Consider the following 26,674-nt stretch of genomic DNA (forward strand, 5'->3'; position numbering starts at 1 on the left):
GAACCACACCTTGTTTTTGGGTCAGATCGTTTATTCAGTTTTAGACATTTAAACATCCAGTTAAAACTCCACAAAGGTAAATTTGACAAAATAGTGATACACATATTATAACCATCACCACATTTCAACCATAACGTAACATATTTGTGAAAAGCAAAACATTATAGATTTGTCTTTTTATATATTTTTTCTCATAAACACATAATAGGACACAACACAAATTCAAATGATGATTTCAAGTTTCACACTTTGAGAGGATAAATATACATGAATTATATCAATAACTACTACAACAAGTCCATATCATAAAGTAATTCAGATGTTCACAGAGAGAAATATATGTTAACTTTAGTGTTGCCCCTTTTTCTCAACGTCAGTTAGTAATCTGTTAGTAATTTAGTGTCTCCCCTCTTCAGGCTGTGATTTATATATTTGAACTAGAGCCATTCAATAAACCCAGAGAGCAGATACATATTAGAGAAGAGTGAGCTTGTTGCAGTACATATACCAATGGCTTTACTTAGCGCAGATGAAATGAAACTTTTCATTGTCAACCTTTTTGTACCACTCTCCATCTCTCTTCATCGCTACAGCCAAGTCACTTTCACAACGAACAGTCTTTTTTGGGGGGACCAAGTTGGGATTGCAGACCGAATGATCAATGACCCAGAACCACAGATCCAGAGTGCAGGTGTAGTGCATTCCCAGCCAGACGAACTCAGTGTCGGCCATCTTGGCTCTCTCTTGGACCCATCTCTGCTGGTGACTGTCAGTGATGGAGACCAGGACACGGTGGTTCTCTCTGCAGTAAGTCAGGGCCTCATCCCAAGTCTTACTCTCTTTGATCAGGATCACGTTGTCTGTCATTGAAATAGAAAATAGTTTTGAGTCAAAGTAACCACTGATTGCATAATCATAATAAAATAACTCTCAACTATATAAACATAGCACTTTTCATTCAATCATAATTTCGATCAGAAATAAATAAAAGCAAAGGATACGGTACCTGATGTAAAAGCCAGGCGAAAAAGATGTGAGGAGAAAGAAAAAAAAATACTAAATGATAATCATACTTTCAGGTCTTTCCTGGTTTTATAATGAAATCATCTTTTATACATAGTAGGAATACACACATCATCCAAATCTGCAATTATTTGTATCGAATAGATATTTTTACCACTGAAGTAAATTCAGCATACCTTTATGAATATGTAACTAAACACAAAATATTAATATACTTTTAAGGACTTTTCCAAAACTCACCGTCATAGCAGTAGGAGGGTTTTTTCTCTGTGCAGGTGTCTGAGCTCCATTTTCCATTTGAAGTAGTCATAGCACAAGTCTTTGAGGCATCATCTTCAAATGAGTCCGGATCCCAGTGTCTGAAAGAGAAATTCTTCCCATCTGACCAACTCCAGATCTCTCTGAACAGGCCGATCCACAAGGTAGAAGAGCCATGCTGATTGTTGAATTCTTCGACCAGTTCCTTGAATTCTGTTGAATTGATCTGTGTGATTCCACAGACCAGGTCAGTGTGATGCTCTCTGCAGTAGCTCTGAGCCTGAAGCATGTTCTTTGATTCATCAATTACAAAGTATTTCTGGTCCCCTGTTTCTGTGTTAATGAAAAGACACATTTTACACATTTTAAAATAATTTTCTCTATTTTAAATCATGTTAAAAAAAAGTTTTAAACAAATATGAACACGATCTCACTTAAGTTTCAGATTGATTAAAGTGTTTGGTATAATAATGTAGATTGCATAATCAAAAAATAGGCCTATACGTTACCATTACCATGTATTCAAACAAGTAGAATTGTATCATCAATGTTACCAATAATGTTATGTGAAAAGTAAAAAGCAACATCTATTTTCTTTAAATGTAACTCTACAACATGAGTTATCTTTCAAGAATTGTTACACAGTATGATATAATGTATATAGCGTTAATATTGACATTTACTCACCATTGTAGCAGATAAACTTTTGGCTGCGAGAACAAGGGACATCGTACCATATTTGGGAGGGATTAATCAACAAACAGTTCTCAGGATTGACACCTCCATTGTTCGGCTCACCTGGACCCCATTCTGGTGCACACCCTGGATTACATTCTGTAGGATTGTACTTCTCCCCCGGCAGAGACCAGTGCCACTCTTTGATATCTCTTTCATTGATGCTCCTCAGTCCAATCCAGGCGTCTGTAGTCTGTGGAGAGTTGGTCAGTCTCTCCACATCTCTCATGTCAAACACTGTAGCCAGGTCAGTGTAATTCTCTCTGCAGTAACTCTGGGCTTCCTCCCAGGTCTTTCTCTCTTGAATGAAGTGCTACTCAGAGAGGTGACATGTGAAGAAGGAACACTGACCTAAAAACAGAGACAATTCTGCAGTGATGGAGCTGACAGTATGACAAGCATCTGATCATTAAATCAAACTCATGAGTACTAGAATCACCTCCACCTCTTACATCATCCCCTTCATCTTAACGGGGTCTGAGTTCACTTATTCCACTTTTTATTGTTATTGAGAGTGAGCTGTTTCATGACTCCAGATGTGATTTAATTTATAATCCACTTACCCATCAGAATGAGCACAAACAGACTCCACTGTATCTTTGCTCTGTTAGATGAAACAACAAATGAGGGAGCAAATCTGTAGCGGAAAAATGCAAATGTTGAGCATCAACAGCACGAACAGGCTCACATTGTGACATTTCTTATTTTAGCACATGAAAATATCTAATTTGAATAAAACACAAATAATGTGATGCATCAAACTTCAACAGTAACTATAACACCTTAACAATAGAGTGCAATACAGTGATGATATTGTTTTGTCTTTGTGTGGAGTCTATAATATTTATATCCTGCTGGTTCGATAATAATCTTTTATTATTTTGTTTATTCACCTTTCAATGTTCTGCTGCTATCAAAGGCCTATGTTTCAGGAGTGGGTTAGACTTTATGGGCTATTCAACCAGAATGGAAATAAAACATTGAGAATAATGAATTATTAAGTTTCCCATTGTTTCTTTTATAAGCCCATGTTTAAAGAGTTTGCATTATTTTCTTTGTGTAACGTGTGAACTTTCCCCATTAAAACATAATTGATGGTGTCCTTTAACTGAGAATCAGATGGCTGTGTATATAAACATAGCAATACAAATCTAAGATGAACCATTCAGGTTATTTGATTAAACATTAACTTAGTGGGGTTTCGTCTGCAGAACAGGCTGCACACATCACTTTTTATAAAGTACCTGATTTCATGGTTAGTCTGACAAATAAATAAGACTAATTCCCATCTGATAACTAAAATATGTGGAATACATGTTGAGCAAAATATTGCACTCTGCACACACAATAAACATGATATGAAAATGACTGAACAGAATCACACTTACTTCGCCTGAGTCGTCCTGTCAGCTGCTTCTCTCTCTGTCTCTCTCGATGTGCTGGTGAGGACTCAGATATCCACGAGGTCGCTGCTCTCTTTGAGCCACCTTTGGACAAACATTTGAATATTAAAATCCAATGGCAAGATTTCTATCATGGTTGAGACAGGATCCATTGTTGCTAAGAATATCCTTTAAATGATGTCACAGCAAATACACACTGCCCTGTTGACTTTCTAACAAATGAGAGAAAGTTGTTCGGCAAAAATATCCACTAATAATATTAATTATATTTATATATTCATTATAATGTCTATATTTGAAATTGTTTCAGAACACTTTATCTGAAACGATGAGTTATTACTACCCGAGTTCTACAAGAAAGATAGTGATAACAAACATTTAATTAACAGTTTATATAGCAACAAGAGAAAGGGTTTCTAAAATATTATATAGACATGTAACATAGGAGGGATTTTGGACACATTCTATGTGAGCAAGTTTTACTGAATTTTCTTAAACCTTCACATGGTCAGTTTCAATTTTTGTATCCATACATGAACAAAAGGCAGATAAGTATTAAAGTACTGTAAGCGCTGACAACCCTTGTCCTGATATCAGCAGGGAGCTCGTTGCACCAATTTAGAGTGAGGATAGAAAACAGGCTCGTTTCTGTAGACGGGTACCTGGGTCCCACTCACACTGGGGAAGGAGCGAGCTGATTGGTCGATGCAGAGTGAAGCGCACGTGAAGGAGTGTGTAGTTTAAACTTGTATTGGGTGTAGGCATGGGCACTTCTAGGGGGGGCCAACAGGGGCCTGTGATGCGGAGCTTGGACCCCCTGTGGCCCACCTCCAAAATAACAAATCTATGATAATGCAATTAATGTAAAATACTAAGTTACTGTGCTTTTTTTCAGTGATATAATGTAATAAGTGAGTATGGAACAAATGTTGTAACTTAAACAAATTCCAACAAATATTAAGAAATATAATAAAAACAATGTTTTTCATAAAAAATGTACCTCAGACTTCTTTTATTATTCTCTATCTTGGGCCAAAGTAACTAAAAATATAAAATAAAATAGTAACAAAGTAATTGACACAAACTCTGTTACTTAATCAAACACCAATAATGGTATTTTAAGTTTGTTCATGCGCCATGACATTAGGCATGGGCGGTTTTTAGGGGGGCCCACAGGTGCCAGGGCCCCTGTGACTCAGAGCTTGGTGTGATGGAAACTTCTGAAGTAATGGAGACACATTAGTTATCTGTCAACTATTGTTACACAGTATGATATCATTGGTATAGCGTTAATAGTGACATATACTCACCATTGTAGCAGATACATTTAAGTCCACCAGAACAATGGTAATCGCTACTTATTTCTTCAGTCTGCGATTACCACACAGTTATCAGGATCGTCACCTGCGTTGTTTGGCTTAGTTGAATGTCATTCTGGCTTACATTCTGTATGATTGTGTTTTTTGTGGAAATTGTTAGCCTGTCGCTAACAATTAGGGGCCGGTGTGAGAGCCAATTTGTGTCATGTTTGGGAAAATATGATCCCGTTTCATTGAGATATGCCCATGATGGTAATGAATGTGTTGAAGTTAGTGCTGTTAATTGATTAAAAAATCTAAGAAGCTAGAAAAATTGTAAATGTAATGTTTGTCTTTTGCCCACAGGACATACAAAAATAAGAGTTCACTTGTTGTTTTATTACAATTTTAACGTATGAATCTCAGGACAGCTAGTTTGTTAAAAAAACATTTGTTGCTGCTCTCTGGTGGATACACTTTGTATTTATCTGAATCACTAATACATCCAAAGCACATATTTCTGATCACATTCAAAAGTTTGGAATCTCCTGCCACTAAAGCTTTATTTGGGCAGTAATGCATTGCTTGGACCATTATGTCTATATTTTGTATTGGTCCTTTATGCTTTCAGGTCATAGAAGGTTGAGGGGTTAGCAAAAAAGGGTTATTTGTTTAACACGGAGAACAAAACTCTGTACAATCATTCAATCAGACTGGCTTGGTAAAGAGGGCAAGCACAACAGTTATATCATGTATTTAAAATCACAAGGCTTTGGTCGAAGAAACTGGAAGCTAGGCATTCAAATGTGTGCAGATTTGAAAAGGAACAGGTTCTTGTGTCAATGTCAAGTGAACAATAACAATCTTTGATAATTAAATTAATGTAAAATACTAAGTTACTGTGCATTTTTACAGTAATTTAATTTAATAAGTAAGTTACTGAAACAAATATTGTGACTAAAACAATTACCAACAAGTATCAATAAATTAAATAAAACCTAAATAATGTATTTATTATCCCAAACGTATTTTATTCTTCTGTATCTTGGGCCAAAGTCACTAAAACAATATAATAAAATGATAACAAAGTCATTGACACAAACTTAGTTACTTAAAGGTGGGGTAGGTCATTTTGGAGAAACCAGCTCGAGTGCGCTAGAATTTGAAAACACACAACCGGAAAAAATCTGCCCCTTCCTTCAGACTTCCTTTCAGAGCCCCTCCCCCCCACACACGAACGCGCACATGACCAATGAGGGCACGAGATAAGTTTGTGCACAGATGGAAGGCTGACAGGCAGGTAGGCCATCCAGTTACTTTAGCCGGCTCAGATGATTGGTCGTGCTTTTTACAGCGCTACGGCTTCCACAGATGAAATGTTTTTATGTATTTATTTTCAAAGCACTTAATGTATTCATCGCTATCGGGATGTTAATAGCATTCCATGGAATATAACTAAAAGTGTTTCTGAAATAAATGACACACCGCACTTTTAATAATACACCAATAATGGTATTTTATGCTTTTTCATGCGCCATGACTTTAAACAAAAACATTTAAATTCTAATTCTTCTTGCATTAAATGTGCCTCTCATGAAATGATTGGCCCCATCACGGCCCCGCCAGTCAAATTAGTAGCTACTTCTATTCCAACTGCCTCAATGTATTGGTTGTTGCAGGGCCGGCCCTAGACATTTTGGTGCCCTAGACGAGATTATGATTTGGTGCCCCCGACCCCCCCCCCCCCCCCCCCCCTCCAAGCAATACACAAGAGAATATATAAATATTTTAAAGCTTTATACGGAAAATCAGCACTTTTGAAACAGGAAGTGAAATAGAGGGATATGAGGCATGGCTAGAATGGGTGATCTGTTTGGTATTTTGAGAAAAACACTTCATAGACATATTTTGTATTTATTGTTATATATCTGAGACCTATGCTATTGCCTACAAATAGCATGCTAGGTGACCTTTAAAAGAAAACTAGACCAACAAAAATATCTCCATCAATTTACAAGTTTATACAATTATAAACCCATAGATTATATATGTGTTTTACTTTCAAATAAGCACCTCTTAGGTAAATGTAAAACATGACTATTTAAAGCCAGTGGATGAAAGAACCACACCTTGTTTTTGGGTCAGATCGTTTATTCAGTTTTAGACATTTAAACATCCAGTTAAAACTCCACAAAAGGTAAATATGACAAAATAGTGATACACATATTATAACCATCACCACATTTCAACCATAACGTAACATATTTGTGAAAAGCAAAACATTATAGATTTGTCTTTTTATATATTGTTTCTCATAAACATATAATAGGACACAACAACAATTCAAATGATGATTACAGGTTTCACACTTTGAGAGGATAAATATACATGCATTATATCAATAACTACTACAAAAGTCCATATCATAAAGTAATTCAGATGTTCACAGAGGCACATGTATGTTGAATTTAGTGTCGCCCCTTTTTCTCAACCTCAGTTAGTAATCTGTTAGTAATTTAGTTTCTCCCCTCTTCAGGCTGTGATTTCTATATTTGAACTAGAGCCATTCAATAAACCCAGAGAGCAGATACATATTAGAGAAGAGTGAGCTTGTTGCAGTAAATATACCAATGGGTTTACTTAGCGCAGATGAAATGAAACTTTTCATTGTCAGCCTTTTTGTACCACTCCCCATCTCTCTTCATGACTGCAGCCATGCCACACTGCGCATCCATTCCTTGTTGGGCCCAGTTGTGATAGCAGACCAGACGATCAATGACCCAGAACCACAGATCCAGAGTGCAGGTGTAGCGCATTCCCAGCCAGACGAACTCAGTGTCGGCCATCTTGGCTCTCTCTTGGACCCATCTCTGCTGGTGACGGTCAGTGATGGAGACCAGGTCATGGTGGTTCGTTCTGCAGTAAGTCAGTGCCTCATCCCAAGTCTTCTTCTCTTTGATCAGGATCACTATGTCTGTAATTGAAATGGATATTTCTTTTAGTTAGGGTAACTATTTATTTCAGAAAAACTCAACTGTAATAATATAGAACCTTTTTTACAATAATCTATAATGTTTTTTAAATAAATAAAAGTCCCCACAAAAAAGAAGTAAATAAGATACAAATGGAATAAAAACCAATGGTGAGGAAATATAAATCCAGAAATGACGTGGCACCTTATGTAAAAGCCAGGTTAAAAAGATGCGTCTTAAGGACAAAAACATGAATAAATGATATTCAAACTTTAAGTAGTAACAATATTAAATTCACAGTCTATCGTAAGATTAAGGAGAGAATCCAGATCGGTAATTCTGTGTATATTAAATATCATTTCACAACTAAAGGATATTCAACATGAATGTAAAAATATAGAACTGAAGACATGAAATAAGAATACTTTACTTATAGACTTTTGAAAAACTCACCGTCATAGCAGTAGAAGGGTTTTTCCTCTGTGCAGGTGTCGGAGCTCCATTTTCCATTTGACGTAGTCATAGCACAAGTCTTTGAGGCATCATCTTCAAATGAGTCCGGATCCCAGTGTCTGAAAGAAAAATTCTTCCCATCTGACCAACTCCAGATCTCTCTGAACAGGCCGATCCACAAGTTAGAAGAGACATGCTGATCGTTGAATTCTTTGACCCGTTCCTTGAATTCTGTTCAATTGATCTGTGTGATTCCACTGATCAGGTCAGTGTGATTTTCTCTGCAGTAGCTCTGAGCCTGAAGCCAGTTCTTTAGTTCATCAATTACAAAGTATCTCTGGTCCCCTGTTTCTGTGAGAATGAAAATACACATTTTATAAGTTTTGAAATACGTTTCTCTTACTTAAATCATGTTAAACAATGATGTTAAATATAATGAATACCATCTCACTTAAGTTTCAGATGGATGAAAGTGTTTGGTATAATAATGTAGATTGCATAATCAAAAATAGGCCTTTAATTTACCATTACCATGTATTCAAACAAGTAGAATTGTATCAAAGTTACCAATAATTTTATGTGAAAAGTAAAAAGCAAGATTTATTTTCATGAAATGTAACTCTACAGCATGAGTTATCTTTCAACAATTGTTACACAGTATGATATAATGTATATAGCGTTAATATTGACATTTACTCACCATTGTAGCAGATAAACCTTTTAGGGGTCTGAGAACAATGGCCATCGTACCATTTTTGGGAGGGTTTAATCACCACACAGTTCTCAGGATTTTCATCCATATTGTTCGGCTTATCATTCTCCCATCCTGGCGCACATCCTGGATTACATTCTGTAGGATTGTACTTCTCCCCCGGCAGAGACCAGTGCCACTCTTTGATATCGCTTTCATTGATGCTCCTCAGTCCAATCCAGGCGTCTGTAGTCTGTGGAGGGTTAGTCAGTCTCTCCTCGTCTCTCATGTCAGACACTGTGGCCAGGTCAATGTATTTCTTTCTGCAGTAACTCTGGGCTTCCTCCCAGGTCTTTTCCTCAGGAATGAAGTGGTACTCATAGAGGTGACATGTGAAGAAGGAACACTGACCTAAAAACAGAGACAATTCTGCAGTGATGGAGCTGACAGTATGACAAGCATCTGATCATTAAATCAAACTCATGAGTACTAGAATCACCCCCACCTCTTACATCATCCCCTTCATCTTAACGGGGGTCTGAGTTCACTTATTCCACTTTTTATTGTTAGGAAGAGTGAGCTGTTTCATGACTCCAGATGTGATTTAATTTAGAATCCACTTACGCATCAGAAATAGCACAAACAGACTCCACTGCATCTTTGCTCTGTTAGATGAAACCAATATTGTTAGTGTGCAGTGATCATTTACAAATCTTATAAATTATATCAGTTACATTTAAATTATTAAATTATTATAATATTGTCGGCACCGTTGTATGACCATTTGAGACCACTGACATAATGATAATATATAATAATAATTCAAGTACATCCTTTCAAACTGCTAGTCACATCCTCATGTACATGGAAATGTATCGAGTTCATTTTTTTGTATCGTAGGATAAGTCAATTATTTGTTTATCGTGACAGGCACACAATAAAACAGTGGAAACAAAATGTGTTTGACTTTCATTAGTGAATGAAACTTTGTGCCCTTTAGAGTCTGTGTCCAATGTTGTGTATTATATTGTATATATATCCTATATATATGCTAAGTTTCCTCTACTGACACAATAGCAGTCATTTAGGGCGCATATGTGTAATTAAACCCATGATATCAAAATCTCACTCCAGCCAGGTACCCAAAGTTGGCAACCCTGCCTTAATCTGATGAAGAGGCCTGAATACATGTTTCACCTGCTGTATATTCCATGTATAATACAAAGGCTTAGACTTAACTTAAAGAGAACAAGATCAAATGGGTGGTCCAGGATCTCATGATTTCACCTTAAGGGCTGTATATGAGGCCCTAAAGCAACTGCTCCACTATCTGTATCAAATGCACAAATTGATGCCACCAACACAAAAAATACAAAAAAAGTAGTACAATAAATAAACTGGAATTAATTTCACTTCTTAAATTATTAATATATACACAATATATCATCACCAAATTCTGTGTTATTAGGACCGATCATAACTCAGCTTTATGCACGCATATATTTTGCATGACACACACACACACACACACACACACACACACACACACACACACACACACACACACACACACACACACACACACACACACACACACACACACACACACACACGCACATACCATCTCCTTTTATCCTCCTGAAGAAGCCTCAGCGGCGACACGTTGAGGAAACCCCCTCCTCTCCCTCTACTCTTTTAAATACATTTTGGTTCTTTTAAAACGTACTTTTATCCATTTATAAAACAATTGTATTTGTTTTATATATTTTAAGTTATTTTATGATCGTTTTGAAGGGCTCTGCTCACAGGGACGCCGCAATACCCCACCAGGAAGCCGGGCTCCTCCAGACTCATCCCCCCTCCGACTTTCCTCCTCTTCTTCCTCCTCTTCATCCACCAGCAGCTAATCTACCCCTCCACAATTATCACTCTGCTCACCCCCCTCCCCACCCTCATCCCTCGTCTCCCCTCTCTCCCCCCTCGTCCCCCTCATCACAACCTATTCAGGGAGCCTAAAACACCTCTTGGGCAAACTGGAGGGCAATTTTGAGGGGGCTAGGGGGGACTGTGACGCGCTGCGGCCGGGACGGCTGATCTCCTTGTACCAGAGGAATACGAATCTCCAGGACCTTCTGGTCCACACAAACCTCAACAAAAGCACCAAAACTAGGGAGGCGCCTCGAGTTTCTGAGGTTGATTTCATTCGCCTCCTCCACGTTTTTAATCCCTTCTCTCGAGAGGGGAGTAATATTCGGCACAAAAAACGCTATTAATGCAATTAGCTGCAAGGCCTGCCACAGACTCTATGTGGGGGAAACGCGCAATGAGATCAGCCTCAGAATAAAACAACACCGATACAGAATCAGAAACGGGGACGGCACGAGCGTTTTATTCAACCTTTTTAAACTCCATGGCCTCCAGAACGTGCAGTCTATGGGCCTGGAGAGCAGCCGCAGCTGGAGCACGGGTCAGAGGCGAGCGGCGGAGCGGAGGTGGATCCATCGCCTGGGCACCATTGACCCGTGCGGATTAAACGAAAAGTACAACTGATGGGTCCGCCTCCCACCACTCAAACATGTTTTAATAACCTCAACAACCTGTATGATCTCCTCTCCCCCCAGTTTCTCTCCCCTGCCGATCGGTGATTTTAATCTCCACCCCCCGCGTCTTTTATCAAAGCACTTATATTTATTAATTATTTATAGAGATTTTTATATTCGTTCCAAACCAATTAATTTCAGTGATCCTCCTCATCTGGACTTTTTTTTTACTGGTGTGCTCCATTTGTAAGGCATGTTTTTAGCACTATCTTATTTATCTTAATGGTGTTCATATTTATTTCTTATATGTTTGTTTTTATCACTTATTACATGTTTTATTCCTTTAATGTATATATGTGCATGTTTTTACCTTATGATTGTAATCAAAGCCACATGAGGAGCGATCCTTTTATTTATTTATTTACATTTATTTTAATTTATTTTATTACCTGGAGGCCAGAAAACCACCCGCAGAGAGAAACTCTTCACCGACCTGCCACCTTTTTAAATAAACAGAGCAAATTAAACACCTGTCCTTTGGAATCTTTTAAACTTACCTGACCTTGATCTTTGTGGTTTTTATTTTCCAGTGACATCTAATTCATTTGACACGATTTGAATAACCCGGTGTGCCCCCCTTCCCTCTTTTCATTATTATCTCTCTTATTATTATTAGTTTAATTATAAAATTACTTTTACTTTTAAAATTATTAATAATTAATTAATTAATTGCAATTATTGGGGAGATTCTTTTAATTCTACTTATTTTATTATTGCATTTGTGTTTTAAAACTTGCACTTTTAGTTGTATTTTATGCATTGTTTTAACTAGAATCACTTTTAATTAACCATTTTAGATCCCCTTCTCATTTAAGGTATTTTACTGGTTCCACTGGAACGAGCTCCATACACGCACACACACACACACACACACACACACACACACACACACACACACACACACACACACACACACACACACACACACACACACACACACACACACACACACACACACACACACACACACACACCATCTCCTTTTGTCCTCCTGAAGAAGCCTCGGCGGCGACACGTCGAGGAAACCCCCTCCTCTCCCTCTACTCTTTTAAATACCTTTTGGTTCTTTTAAAATGTACTTTTATCCATTTATAAAACAATTGTATTTGTTTTATATATTTTAAGTTATGTTATGATCGTTTTGAAGGGCTCTGCTCACAGGGACGCCGCAATACCCCACCAGGAAGCCGGGCTCCTCCAGACTCAACCCCCCTCTGACTTTCCTCCTCTTCTTCCTCCTCTTCATCCACCAGCAGCTAATCTACCCCTCAGACACAGAGGTTTGATTTGAATAAACACTGCTTTAAAGTCATATCTCATTTGAATCATGTCAAACAACGAGGTCATTACGTGCATTTCTGATAACTAATGGATATAATAAAGAAATATTAGGTTGCTGCAGTGATCTATGCTGGTAGTGAATTGTTTCTGAAGCTTTTTAAGACCTTTCATTTATTTAGAAATGTAATAAATTAAATAAGAAGAATAAATCATAATATTGAAATGATTTATTATAACACCATCATGTTAATATGTGCACTATTTAATCAGAATCCAGTAAAAAATAAATATATGTTTGTCTTTAAATGATGGAATAAATGTACTCTACAATTACTTTTAAATGTGTTAGTGTTCAGTCTGTCTAATTATAAATACTTACACACACTATCGATCGAATCCTGTCAGTGTGTCTGCAGCTGTGGAAAGAGACAGATCATGCAAAGTGATTGCTTTGATAACATGCAAAACACACACACACACACACACACACACACACACACACACACACACACACACACACACACACACACACACACACACACACACACACACACACACACATTATATGATGGATACCCGAACAAATTCAAAATGTCATAACATAGTTGGTTATTAACATATTGTTATCGTCCAATGAATCGTTTATTTCCAGTAGTTGTTCTTGAATAACTGTTCTTATAGTGGGCACATCCCAACGACAGCAGGCACCAACAGAAGAGTTGGTTCAACTGCGTCTAAGTGATGAAAGATATCCACAACAACAAAAACATCTTCTACTTCTATGACTAATTCCTGTTTTACGTAGGGTGCATGCTGACAAGCTGCATATTCACTCTAAAAAAATCAAGAATCTAATCTGTCAGTGAACTCAAACACAGTCCTCATTATGTAGTTTGATTTGTAAGAATGAAAGCTATGGAGAAATCCCTTTCAATTACTTTCCCATACATTATATATGTGTCTACTGTCAAATAAGCACCTCTTAGGTAAATGTAAAATATAACTATTTAAAGCCAGTGGAAGAAAGAACCACACCTTGTTTTTGGGTCAGATCGTTTATTTAAGCAATAGCTCACGACAGGCCGTGGTATATCCTCATTATATCACAGCTAAGGGGCGTGGTTCGGCCCGACGCGGGTGTGTGCTTTCTTCCTTCCTGTCATTAGGAGTTAGAAATGTAATGGCTATGTAATTGATTTGATTAGAACTTTCAATCTCCTAAACTGCTGGGACATTTCCCTATAGCCAATACCTTTATATTGTCTACTCTTCACTTACTTGTCAGCATAGGTCGGCATTGATGTGCAGAGCCGACAGAAGACCTTGTTTATATTGGCATCATATTGAGAGGTGCAGCCAGTGACGCGTCCTAAAACCGGGAAGTAAGCTGCTGGTTCCCTCGACAAAAAGCAATGGGATTTCTCAAAAGGGTTTTGGAAAATAACTGGAAATAAGGTCTGTGGAAAACAAACCTGTTTGATAAATGCACGTTTTGTTCAGCCGGATAATCTCCACATGTCTACCCTACTTTTATAATGTTCAAATCATAAATCTAATCGATAGATTATAAAAGGGTTTTAGGACGCGTCACTGCACCACTAGAAGCCAACTCCATCGATCAAGCTGGCTGAAACTTTCTCTCCCTCTTCTTCTCATGCTCCCTGTCACTCTCCTTTAACTCCTCCAGTAACTTTCTTTTATTTGAAGATTGTTTTTTGTCCGGCGCTTGGCCGGTTACCGCTGGTATTAAACACATTTTGGCGAATGGTTAGGTGGCGCGATAGTCTGTAGTGAAGGAGCGCGCTCCCGCTCACGGGAGCCTGCTCGCGCTGCGCTCCGCAGCAAACAGCTGTTTGCTTTTCACCCAACAACGACAACCGACTCACGGAACTCTATGTTGTAGCGTTGATAAACGAAACAATTTAACTAAATTGCTAGTCAAAATACCAATACCACAGGACAATTATTTTAAAGCAATATTTTTAGTGTCCCGAGCGGGCAAGTGGAAAGTACGTTATGTTGGCCCGGGTTGTCTAAATAGTGCTTCCGGGCCAGCGGGCCATTTATAATGTCGAGCCCTAACGGTTGCCGGCCAACATCGTCCGACCGGCCCACTTCAGTACCGGCCCATCGGGATTCGTCCCGAACGTCCCGATGGCCAGTCCGCCCCTGCTGAAGCATCTGATCATTAAATGAAACTCATGAGTAGGCTACTAGAATCACCCCCACCTTTTACATCATCCCCTTCATCTTAACGGGGGTCTGAGTTCATTTATTCCACTTTTTAATGTTAGGAAGAGTGAGCTGTTTCATGACTCCAGATGTGATTTAATTTAGAATCCACTTACCCATCAGAATGAGCACAAACAAACTCCACTGCATCTTTGCTCTGTTAGATTAAACCAATATTGTTAGTGTGCAGTGATCATTTACAAATCTTATAAATGATGTCATTTACATTTACATTATTTTAAAAACCTAATGGATCAGTCAAACGACCACAAACACAGACTGCACCACTCCCTTCAGTGCAGCAGTTTAATGAGGAAGTTCATGTTAAGAAAATGCAAATTCTGAGCAGCACCAGCAGTAACAGGCACACACCACCAGGCTGTCAGGAGGCTGAACTCTCTCCCTCCCTCCCACCTCTCCCCTCTCTCCGTTCCACCTCTCTCCCTTCTCTCCCCTCTATCTCACCTCTCCACCCTGCCCCCACTGGACCGGGACTTTAACACCCCCCCCCCTCCCACACACACACACACACACACACACACACACACACACACACACACACACACACACACACACACACACACATACATACACACACACACACACACACACACACACACACACACACACACACACACACACACACACACACACACACACACGCACGCACACACACACACACACACACACACACACACACACACACACACACACACACACACACACACACACACACACACACAATCCAGCACCAGTCACTTTTACGCTGCTATGGAAATATTTTACACTCATTTGCACTATGTACATCATTTTTCTATATATATATGCTTACTTGAAGTAAACGGTTATTTTGTGTTTTTTTGTTATTATTGAGTGTTCTTGTATTTTAACGTGTTATTTTATACCTCGGGACTGTGGGAAACAGTATTTCGATATTTCTGTGTGTACAAACATATTTTGAGATTGACAATAAAGTTGACTTTTTTATTTAGCACATGGAAATGTCTCATTTCAATGAAACACCAGTTGCAAACAAACAATGACTGTTTAGTGCCACACAACAACACTGACTGTTTATGTTTGTTTTTTTGTCGAGGCTATAAGTTTTAATATGTTGCTGGTGATTTATTTTGTAGATTATTTATTCACATTACAATGTACTCCTAATATCAGAGACATCAACTGAAATTCTAGCTTAATTAAATTGTGTATTGTTGCTTTTATAAGCCAGATTAAAAGATGTGTGTTAATTATTTTATTAGGGGTGAACTTACCCTAATGAAAATTACATTGTGTTTATTTGAACTGAGAGTGAGATTGCTGTGTATACACATCGTCTCCAATAAAACATTTAAGATTTACCACCGTTTTTAAAGCAGGAAAATAGTGGGTTTTTCAGCCCTGAGTAATGTCTACGGGACAGGCTGCATACATCTCCCACAAAGCTCTAAAAACAACATGAACCTGAAAGGTAAAACTCAGGGCAACAAATATCCACTAGACTCAGACTAACTGTTTTGTCTTCATTATAAATGTCCAGCGTTCTTGGTAAAGTCCCCACCCTTTGTACAAAAAAAAATGTTTCACAGTGAAAATTAGATAAAGTTTATAATTCAAAATAAAAACTGAGTTTTTTAATCAATAAATAAATATTCCAAGTGATTTCAAGAGAAACAAATGATTTAAGAGAATAAATTAACATAAAAGGGTTTTAGATTTCATTGCTTCTGATTGAGATGTGATTCATTAAATGTTCCTCCCCTTTGGAAAATATTCTGAAGGAGAATATCTTTCTCAAAAATAAACAAAATATGAAAGTGACTGAACAGACTCACACTTACTTCTCCTGAGTCGTCCTGTCAGCTGCTTCTCTCTCCGTCTCTCTCGATGTGCTGGTGAAGACTCAGATATCCACGAGGTCGCTGCTCTCTTTGAGCAATCTTTGGACAAACATTTGAATATTGAAATTCAGAAGTCAAGGGGTCTATCATGGTGGATATAGGATCCATTGATGGGAAGAAAATTAATGACATGCAACAGGGGAAAAAGTTGAACACACTTCCTTGTTGACGACTCAGTACTGTGGGCAATCCCCACAGGAGCAATTTGGAGTTTAGTGTCTTGCACAGGGACACAACGACATGCTGACTGCAGCGGGGTTTGAACCTGTGACCCCATGATCCAAACACCAACGCACAACCCACTGCACCACACGCCTCCCAAATACAAATCAAAAACATTATGTGTTTGTTGTCTCTATTCTTATGAGTCTGTCCATCCAGCTATTTCATTCCTGTGAATGCTATATCTCAGGAGAACCTGAGGAATTCATTCAAGTCTTGCACAATCTTCCACTTGGACTCAAGGACGAACCAATTTCTGTCACATGTTTGACCTTTGATTGTGATCAAGAGGCCAAAAGTCTCTGAGACCTCAAAAAACATGATTTTGTGGCCGTAACAAGAATTAATATGTTAGCTATGACAAAGTCACTCAACTTTCTGATGGGATGAAATTATGAATCGATGACATGTTGGACAGACATGGATGTAAACTGCTTCATGACTGGTTGGCAGAAGCTACAAGTTCCAGGCGGTAACTCCAGTTTAGTTTAGTGCTCTTAATAGCATACATGTTATTGAACTAGGATATTCAAATAAATGTGCAGTCATTTTATACACCAATAACTATTCAATAGAATTATCCTAAAGTATATCAAGATCAGTAAATAGCAATAATCGTGCATAAACAAGATACTTTTTAGAAACAATTTCTCTAAACAAATAGGACCAAGTGTAGGACAGTGTGGGACACCTTAAAAAAAACCTTGAGACTTGATATGGAACGATTGGAAACTATTGCCTGATTTCAAGAAAGATAGTGATAACAACCACTTATTTAACTGGTAATTATCTAGCTTCACAGATCAGGTTTCATGTAAAATATTAAATATAAATATACATAATACAGTAGGGATTACTGACTGATCCAGCCAGGCCATGTACAAAGCACTGGGGCAGTCGCTGTGTGGCACAGGAAGGCTCCCGGGATATTAACATCACATTTACATGAACATATCAAAACAACACAACAAGAACAAAGACTGCTCTTAACTTAGGAGCAAACACATCCCATATTTCTCTCCTATTTGAATAACTCTGCCATGGCAACAGTCACAGTGTCCACCTTTTTAATACAGTTTGGTATCTGTGTTTTCATGTCCTTATTCTGATAAAGAGGCCTGAATACATGTTTCACCTGCTGTATATTCCATGTATAATACAAAGCCTTAGACTTAACTTAAAGAGAACAAGATCCAATGGGTGGTCGAGGATCTCATGATTTGACCTTAAGGGCTGTACTATGTATGAGGCCCTAAAGCAACTGCTCCATTATTATGGAGGTGTGTGTGGTTAAAAGTTAAAACACATCAGTCACACCGCTCTTTAGCCTTTCTGATGATTCTGAAGGTAAACACAGTGAAGGCGGTGCTTGAGAGGCAGTGCGTGAAAGGCACTGCTCGCTTGTCTTCTCACAGGCTGAGTTAACCCTCCCGCTGCCTCCTGGTGCTGCAGAGATTTCATGAAGTGAAGGAGGTCCTGCCAACACTGGCAGGACAGAAAACGACACGCCCGTTCTAAGCCGTGTTCCTCACTCCTCACATCCCAAGCTGCATCCCCAACAAGTTTATTATGTTGTTTCATCGTTTTAGATGTTATGTTTCGGTTGTGCTCTTGATAAGCCATTAAAACAGTAAAAACACGTTCAGTTTCCTTTTGCTTTTTGTGTCTCCTGTACACCAAAAATTACCCATCTGTGATGGAAAAAGAAAGTAATCCAAAAGTAATCTGATTACGTTTTTATGACACGTTTTTAAGACACATAACTGTAACTGTAACCCTAACCCTAACCCTAACCCTAACCCTAACCCTCACACCAGATACTGACTGGTTTTCGGACCCCCCCCAGACCCCCCCAATAAAGCAAAAATGCACGTTTCAGAGTGGCCTTTTATTGTGGCCAGCCTAAGGCACACCTGTGCAATAATCATGCTGTCTAATCAGCATCTTGATATGCCACACCTGTGAGGTGGGATGGATTATCTCGGCAAAGGAGAAGTGCTCACTATCACAGATTTTTTCAGATTTGTGAACAATATTTGAGAGAAATGGTTATTTTGTGTATATAGAAAATGTTTTAGATCTTTGAGTTCATCTCATGAAAAATGGGAGCAAAAACAAAAGTGTTGCGTTTATATTTTTGTTCAGTGTAGCTGCACCTTTACCAGCTTTGAGAACACTTTCATGATCAATCATTATAAAACATATCATATCTATTATTCTGAAATGGACCAATCTGCACAATGACTACTTTTACTGTCGCTACTTTGACTATATTTAGATGCTGGCACTTTACTACTTTTACTTGAGGAACATTTTGAATGCAGGACTTTTACCGTAACAGAGTATTCCATCCCAGTCTCACATCTCAACGTGTAATAACTACGTTGGTCCACAACGTAGGACGTAGTATTTCTATAAAAACACCTCTGAAATTGTAAGATCCCTACGTTTTTTTTCACCATTCATTCCAATGGCTGACGTCTATGTCACGTGATCTTCAAATTTCTCCCTGCAGAAAAAAAAAACATGTCCGAACTTGGTTTTATTCTCGGTGGAAAATGCCTATTTTAAGGTTAGTTTGGCCATTAAAATGCGTTTTGATGTCATTTGATGCGAGAAATATGAGTTGTTATTTCAGATTATGTGTGCAGTGGATTTACATGATCTTTAGTTTGCTAGTTATTACGAAGATTACTTCAGGAAATTGTGTCCATACAAAGTTTTCATTGTTACCAAGGTGGTTGCTAGGGACGCTGCTATCGATTTTATTTCTGTTATGTTGTGTAACTGTTTAATGGTTTTATCTTTATTGCTACCCCCTTCCCCGTCAATGTATAGTGTTGGTCCACAGCGCAAACGTATTAGTTTAACTAAATCTGCATCTAAAATGGTGCCATAGATACGTTATTTTCCCCTGTGCAATTCACCAACCCAGTCTCACATCGTCATAAACAAATACCGGAAATAGACGTAGGCGAGATCCTCAGCTCGGTGATTGGATGGTTTAGCCGCAATGCACGTTGGGAAACGGTGTTTATGCGATGTGAAATCCGAAAACATAAAAATAAAATAATACTTTATTCCGAGTGTGCTTGTTTTTCTCTTTGAAAGTCATCTCTATCTTCTAGCTTCTACAACCTTAAAATAGGCATTTTCCACCAAGAATAAAACGAAGGTCGGCCATGTTTTATTTTTTCTGCGGGGAGAAATATGAAGATCACGTGACATAGTCGCCAGCCATTGGAAATGAATGGTGAAAAGAAACGTAGGGATCTTACAATTTCAGAGGCGTTTTTGTAGAAATACTACGTCCCATGTTCTGGACCAACGTAGTTATTACACGTTTAGATATGAGACTCCTCTCTCCACGACAGGAAGTCACTGCGATGTCTTCACGTATCACATGGCTGTGATGGAGATGGTTGGAGTTCTCGGCTCCATCTTTAATTGCCTCGGCGCCATCTTGGAAAACCTCCTTTTATTAAAAATGTGTTTTTACTTCTGCAGTTTCTCCACTAAAGGACAAATCCCATTTCACATTCTCACCTGTGTGGAGCGCCACCTGGCTGTGGTTCATCCAATCACCTACCTGCGTTTGAGGAATAGGGGCGGGATCATGATCAGGAAGGTGAGCATTGCGTTTGTTTGGCTGCTCTTCTTCACCTGGTTTCCTATCTCCACTTTCATTCACAGCATGGCGCCATATATCTGCGTCACCACCTTCTCGATGGTTGTCGTGACGTTCTGCAGTCTCTCCTTTCTCCGCGCTCTGATTCGTCCAGGGCCCGGAGAAGCGGGCGGGGACAAAGGGAGGGTGGACCAATCCAAGAAGAGGGCGTTCTACACCATCATGGCGATCATGTTGACTCTTGGTTTCAGATTTGGCGGACAGGTGCTTCTTCTTTCCATGTTAGTCTCCATGGATTTGGGTGTTTGTATGCATTGTGCGTTGCTTTTCTTCGGAGTTTGGCTGTGTTTGCCCAGCAGTCTGGTTTTACCGCTGCTGTTTCTGCACAGGGCGGGAAAACTAACGAGCGGCAAGAAAACTGATTAAGGGTCAGAGCAGAGCAGAGGTTAGACGCACAGCAGTCAGGTTTCAACTCGTCTAAAAGCTTGCAAGTGTGTTGATTTAGTCTCTGAGCGAAATATATGGGAACTACCAGAAGGAAAAAAGGTTAGAAATAAGCAAAATAATTAAAGACTGATATATATCATTAGGCTGAGCAGGTTTTAACCGTTGTCCACGTTTTTTTGTGGGTTTTTTCTAAATAGCTGTCACATATGAGACATTTGTTTTTATTCTAATTTAAAAAAGTGACAACATCTTGTTTAAAATATTGAATTTACACTTAATTTCACCAGTCAGACTGGACTAAAGCCGGTTTATATTGGCTGTTTTTTGTATTAAAATACCAAGTAACACTCACAGAAAGGGTGCAAACTCAAACATGGCTTTAGCAGGAGCAAGCTGCAAAAGCAAGAGTAAAATATTACATTTATAATACCCTAAAATAGCCCAAAAACAGCCTAAATGTGTGTCAGAGTTTTGGGGAAGCCCTCTGCCTTCCCCACCTTTCTAATAATTTGAAATGTGTGTTTTTGATTCAAATAACAATAGATTAATATATTCCCTCTCCCTTTACTCTATCCATCAGTAATCTCTGTTTACTGTCACACTTTGATTACAGTGTGACTTCATGCAGGATCCATGATAATGTAAATATAGAAGTGTAAACGTTATGAAGGAGAACTGTTGGTGTGAAGTTGTGTGTTTTCATTTAATAAAGAGTGATGTATTTAAAGATGCTGTCTCTTTGTGTTGTTGTCTCTGATGAATGATCTTTGGACTTCCTACAGCTGGTGGAAAAAAAGGAAAATCAGAGCAGGACATTTGCATACTGAGATTTACAGTATAATGTTTCAGGGCTTTATCATGATACCTGTATTGGCGATGCAAAAAATCCCATCGTCATGCAAACAGGAACAAAAAGGCACCTGCACGCAGATATTAATATATATATATATATATATATATATAGAGGAGTGAGCAGAAGGCTGTCGTTCAGTTTGGAGAGACCAGACAACAGAAGAAGAAACGCTGCTGAAACAGTGAGTTACTTTGGTGTGTTTTCTGTACTTATCAATTATAAAAAACTAACCTTTCTTTGCTTTATTAAAAGGTCAGTCCTATGCCGTGTTAGCTCTTTAAGTACCTTATACTTATATCCTTAACATCGACAGATAATTAGGAACAATTTAATTGTGTAATCTAAAATATTTAGCTGATTCAATGTCAGGAGTTAGATTTCAGATTGCTTTATTTACCCCGGGGGAATGGGGGTATTCTGATAGTATATAAATATATATATTTGTTATATTAAAATACAAATATAAAGAAATTAGTAAAAATGTGCAATAAAATATAAAAACATATATAATAAAAATATATATTTAAATATAAGCAGCTAAAATAAAAATTAGAATAGAAAATAATTATACAACATAAGTTAAAAAAACAACCTAAAGTTATTCTAAAATATAAGTTTAAAAAAATGTCATGAAGATATTTTTATAAAAACACAAAGATGAAGTTAAGATATCCAATAAAAGATTAAATAAATATTAAATTCAGAATTAATTATTAGTTTACTTTAAAACTACTTTTAGCTGGGTTATTGGTGTTTTGTTTTGACCATATCTCATCTAGAATTTAAGGCAGACTTAATTTAATTGAATGGCATGTTTTCTTCCTTTTCTGACGTTTCCACCATGTCTCATCTAGATGTTCTCCCTCTCTCTCTCCTTTATATAAACAGCCATGTTCTCCAACTCCTCCAACGCCTCCCTCCTTCCCCCTTCCTCTGATTCTTCCTCCTCTTACCGCTGCTATGACTGCAGAAACAGCTTCATCATCTTCACCTCCTACTCCATCTCCACCATCTTGATTCTGCTTCCTCCCTGCATCCTTGTCTTCTCATTGGGCGTCCAGAGATATTGGGGGCGGGACTCCATGACTAAAGGTTAGTACATTTAATCAAATACTGTTCTTAAGCACAATTGTGAGGGACTTTTTATGCTATTTTGTACTTCTACTCCACTAGTTCAGAGGTACATGGTGTACTTCTACTCCACTACAGTTCAGAGGTACATGGTGTACTTCTACTCCACTACATGTATTGAATACCTTTAGTTACTTCACAGATGTGGATGAATGATGTGAAATATAACCAAGTGTTAAATCAGACTTTAGTTCCACCTGGAGTAAATCCACAAGCTACCCTGCAGAATACAAAGTCATTCAGACTAGCTGCACCTTTACCAGCTTTGAGAACACTTTCATGATCAATCATTATAAAACATATCATATCTATTATTCTGAAATGAACCAATCTGCACAATGACTACTTTTACTGTCGCTGCTTTCACTATATTTTGATGAGAATACTTTTCTACTTTTACTTGAGTGACATTTAACAGAGTATTCCTACTCTGGTACTTGTACTTTTACTCAAGTACAAGATCTGAGTACTTCTTCTTTTACTCAAGTACAAGATCTGAGTACTTCTTCTTTTACTCAAGTACAAGGTCTGAGTACTTCTTTCCCCTCTCTCCTCGACAGGAAGTCACTCCGATGTCTTCACATACAACATGGCCGCCATGGAGATGCTCGGTGTTTTCAGCTGCATCTTCAACTGTTTCGCCGTCGTTCTGAAAAAGCCTTTCTGGATGAACGTTGCTGTTTATTTGGCCGTTGCCACCACGAACGGACACGTCCCATTTCACATCCTCACCTGTGTGGAGCGCCACCTGGCTGTGGTTCATCCAATCACCTACCTGCGTTTGAAGAATAGGGGCGGGATCATGATCAGGAACGTGAGCATTGCGTTCGTTTGGCTGCTTTTAGTCATGTGGATTGGTCTCGGTGCTATACATTTCATCTTGGTGCCATATTTTTGCATCACCACCTTCTCCATGGTTGTCGTGACGTTCTGCAGTCTCTCCGTTCTCCGCGCTCTGATTCGTCCAGGGCCGGGGGAAGGGGGCGGGGACAAAGGGAGGGTGGACCAATCCAAGAAGAGGGCGTTCAGAACCATCATGGTTATCATGTTGGCTCTTTGTTTCAGATTTGGGGGACAGCTGCTCTTTCTCTTGATTTACGTCTCCATGGATTTGGATAGATGCTACAGATGCATAATGCTGACTTCAGTGGTTTGGCTGTGTTTGCCCAGCAGTTTAGTTTTACCGCTGCTGTTCCTGCACAGGGCGGGAAAACTAACGTGCGGCAAGAAAACTGATTCAGGATCAAATCAGACGAGAGGTTAGACGTGCAGTGTAGTCAGGTTTTAACACTCCAAAGTGTGTTGATTTGGTCTTAAAGGTCACCTATTATGCAAAATCCAATTTATCCATCAACATGTGTCCCCTCTTCTCCATGTCTCTTCTACATCAACATGTGTCCCCTCTTCTCCATGTCTCTCCTACATCACCATGTGTCCCCTCTTCTTCAAGTCTCTTCTACATCAACATGTGTCCCCTCTTCTTCATGTCTCTTCTACATCAACATGTGTCCCCTCTTCTCCATGTCTCTTCTACATCAACATGTGTCCCCTCTTCTCCATGTCTCTTCTACATCAACATGTGTCCCCTCTTCTCCATGTCTCTTCTACATCAACATGTGTCCCCTCTTCTTCATGTCTCTTCTACATCAACATGTGTCCCCTCTTCTTCATGTCTCTTCTACATCAACATGTGTTCCCTCTTCTCCATGTCTCTTCTACATCAACATGTGTCCCCTCTTCTTCATGTCTCTTCTACATCAACATGTGTCCCCTCTTCTCCATGTCTCTTCTACATCAACATGTGTCCCCTCTTCTTCATGTCTCTTCTACATCAACATGTGTCCCCTCTTCCTCATGTCTCTTCTACATCAACATGTGTCCCCTCTTCTTCATGTCTCTACTACATCAACATGTGTCCCCTCTTCTTCATGTCTCTTCTACATCAACATGTGTCCCCTCTTCTTCATGTCTCTTACATCAACATATGTCCCCTCTTCTTCATGTCTCTTCTACATCAACATGTGTCCCCTCTTCTTCCTGTCTCTTCTACATCAACATGTGTCCCCTCTTTTTCATGTCTCTTCTACATCAACATGTGTCCCCTCTTCTTCATGTCTCTTCTACATCAACATGTGTTCCCTCTTCTCCATGTCTCTTCTACATCAACATGTGTCCCCTCTTCTTCATGTCTCTTCTACATCAACATGTGTCCCCTCTTCTCCATGTCTCTTCTACATCAACATGTGTCCCCTCTTCTCCATGTCTCTTCTACATCAACATGTGTCCCCTCTTCTCCATGTCTCTTCTACATCAACATGTGTCCCCTCTCTTCATGTCTCTTCTACATCAACATGTGTCCCCTCTTCTTCATGTCTCTTCTACATCAACATGTGTCCCCTCTTCTTCATGTCTCTTCTACATCAACATGTGTCCCCTCTTCTCCATGTCTCTTCTAAATCAACATGTGTCCCCTCTTCTTCATGTCTCTTCTTCATCAACATGTGTCCCCTCTTCTTCATGTCTCTTCTACATCAACATGTGTCCCCTCTTCTTCATGTCTCTTCTACATCAACATGTGTCCCCTCTTCTTCATGTCTCTTCTACATCAACATGTGTCCCCTCTTCTTCATGTCTCTTCTACATCAACATGTGTCCCCTCTTCTCCATGTCTCTTCTAAATCAACATGTGTCCCCTCTTCTTCATGTCTCTTCTTCATCAACATGTGTCCCCTCTTCTTCATGTCTCTTCTACATCAACATGTGTCCCCTCTTCTTCATGTCTCTTCTACATTAACATGTGTCCCCTCTTCTTCATGTCTCTTCTACATCAAAATGTGTCCCCTCTTCTTCATGTCTCTTCTACATCAACATGTGTCCCCTCTTCTTCATGTCTCTTCTACATCAACATGTGTCCCCTCTTCTCCATGTCTCTTCTACATCAACATGTGTCCCCTCTTCTTCATGTCTCTTCTACATCAACATGTGTCCCCTCTTCTCCATGTCTCTTCTACATCAACATGTGTCCCCTCTTCTTCATGTCTCTTCTACATCAACATGTGTCCCCTCTTCTTCATGTCTCTTCTACATCAACATGTGTCCCCTCTTCTCCATGTCTCTTCTAAATCAACATGTGTCCCCTCTTCTTCATGTCTCTTCTTCATCAACATGTGTCCCCTCTTCTTCATGTCTCTTCTACATCAACATGTGTCCCCTCTTCTTCATGTCTCTTCTACATCAACATGTGTCCCCTCTTCTTCATGTAGCTTCTACATCAACATGTGTCCCCTCTTCTTCATGTCTCTTCTACATCAACATGTGTCCCCTCTTCTCCATGTCTCTTCTAAATCAACATGTGTCCCCTCTTCTTCATGTCTCTTCTTCATCAACATGTGTCCCCTCTTCTTCATGTCTCTTCTACATCAACATGTGTCCCCTCTTCTTCATGTCTCTTCTACATTAACATGTGTCCCCTCTTCTTCATGTCTCTTCTACATCAAAATGTGTCCCCTCTTCTTCATGTCTCTTCTACATCAACATGTGTCCCCT

At 39.0% G+C, this 26,674-nt stretch overlaps 2 protein-coding genes across 3 annotated transcripts; both read right to left on the reverse strand.

Moving 5' to 3' along the window:
- Positions 1-26: 26 nt before the first annotated feature.
- Positions 27-16,822, reverse strand: LOC307034251 (macrophage mannose receptor 1-like). Of its 2 annotated transcripts, none has more exons than XM_079673010.1 (5): positions 16,788-16,822; positions 2,580-2,653; positions 1,969-2,367; positions 1,264-1,614; positions 27-860 (listed from the first exon to the last, which is right to left on the reverse strand). In XM_079673010.1, exons 3-5 carry the CDS (start codon positions 2,243-2,245, stop codon positions 517-519), a joined length of 972 nt encoding a protein of 323 aa, XP_079529136.1. In that variant the 5' UTR covers positions 2,246-2,367; positions 2,580-2,653; positions 16,788-16,822; the 3' UTR covers positions 27-516. The 2 variants fall into 2 exon arrangements, with proteins under 2 accessions (XP_079529136.1, XP_079529135.1); XM_079673009.1 differs by lacking the exon at positions 16,788-16,822 and adding an exon at positions 3,405-3,458.
- Positions 6,864-8,475, reverse strand: LOC307033637 (snaclec stejaggregin-B subunit beta-1-like). The gene is made up of 2 exons (XM_079672168.1): positions 8,143-8,475; positions 6,864-7,691 (listed from the first exon to the last, which is right to left on the reverse strand). The coding sequence occupies exons 1-2, from the start codon at positions 8,210-8,212 to the stop codon at positions 7,354-7,356; spliced, it is 408 nt and encodes a 135-aa protein (XP_079528294.1). The 5' UTR covers positions 8,213-8,475; the 3' UTR covers positions 6,864-7,353.
- Positions 16,823-26,674: the final 9,852 nt, after the last annotated feature.

This window comes from Notothenia rossii (assembly GCF_949606895.1).
Source record: "Notothenia rossii genome assembly, chromosome: 3".
NCBI lineage: Eukaryota > Metazoa > Chordata > Actinopteri > Perciformes > Nototheniidae > Notothenia > Notothenia rossii.

Coding starts and splice junctions, on each gene's coding strand:
- LOC307034251 (XM_079673010.1), bottom strand. CDS start 2,245: ATGAGAGATGTGGAGAGACTGACCAACTCTCCACAGACTACAGACGCC. Junction 1,615..1,968: donor AAAGTTTATCTGCTACAATG/GTGAGTAAATGT, acceptor TCATTAACACAG/AAACAGGGGACCAGAAATAC. Junction 861..1,263: donor ACCCTCCTACTGCTATGACG/GTGAGTTTTGGA, acceptor TTTCAATGACAG/ACAACGTGATCCTGATCAAA.
- LOC307033637 (XM_079672168.1), bottom strand. CDS start 8,212: ATGACTACGTCAAATGGAAAATGGAGCTCCGACACCTGCACAGAGGAA. Junction 7,692..8,142: donor ACCCTTCTACTGCTATGACG/GTGAGTTTTTCA, acceptor TTTCAATTACAG/ACATAGTGATCCTGATCAAA.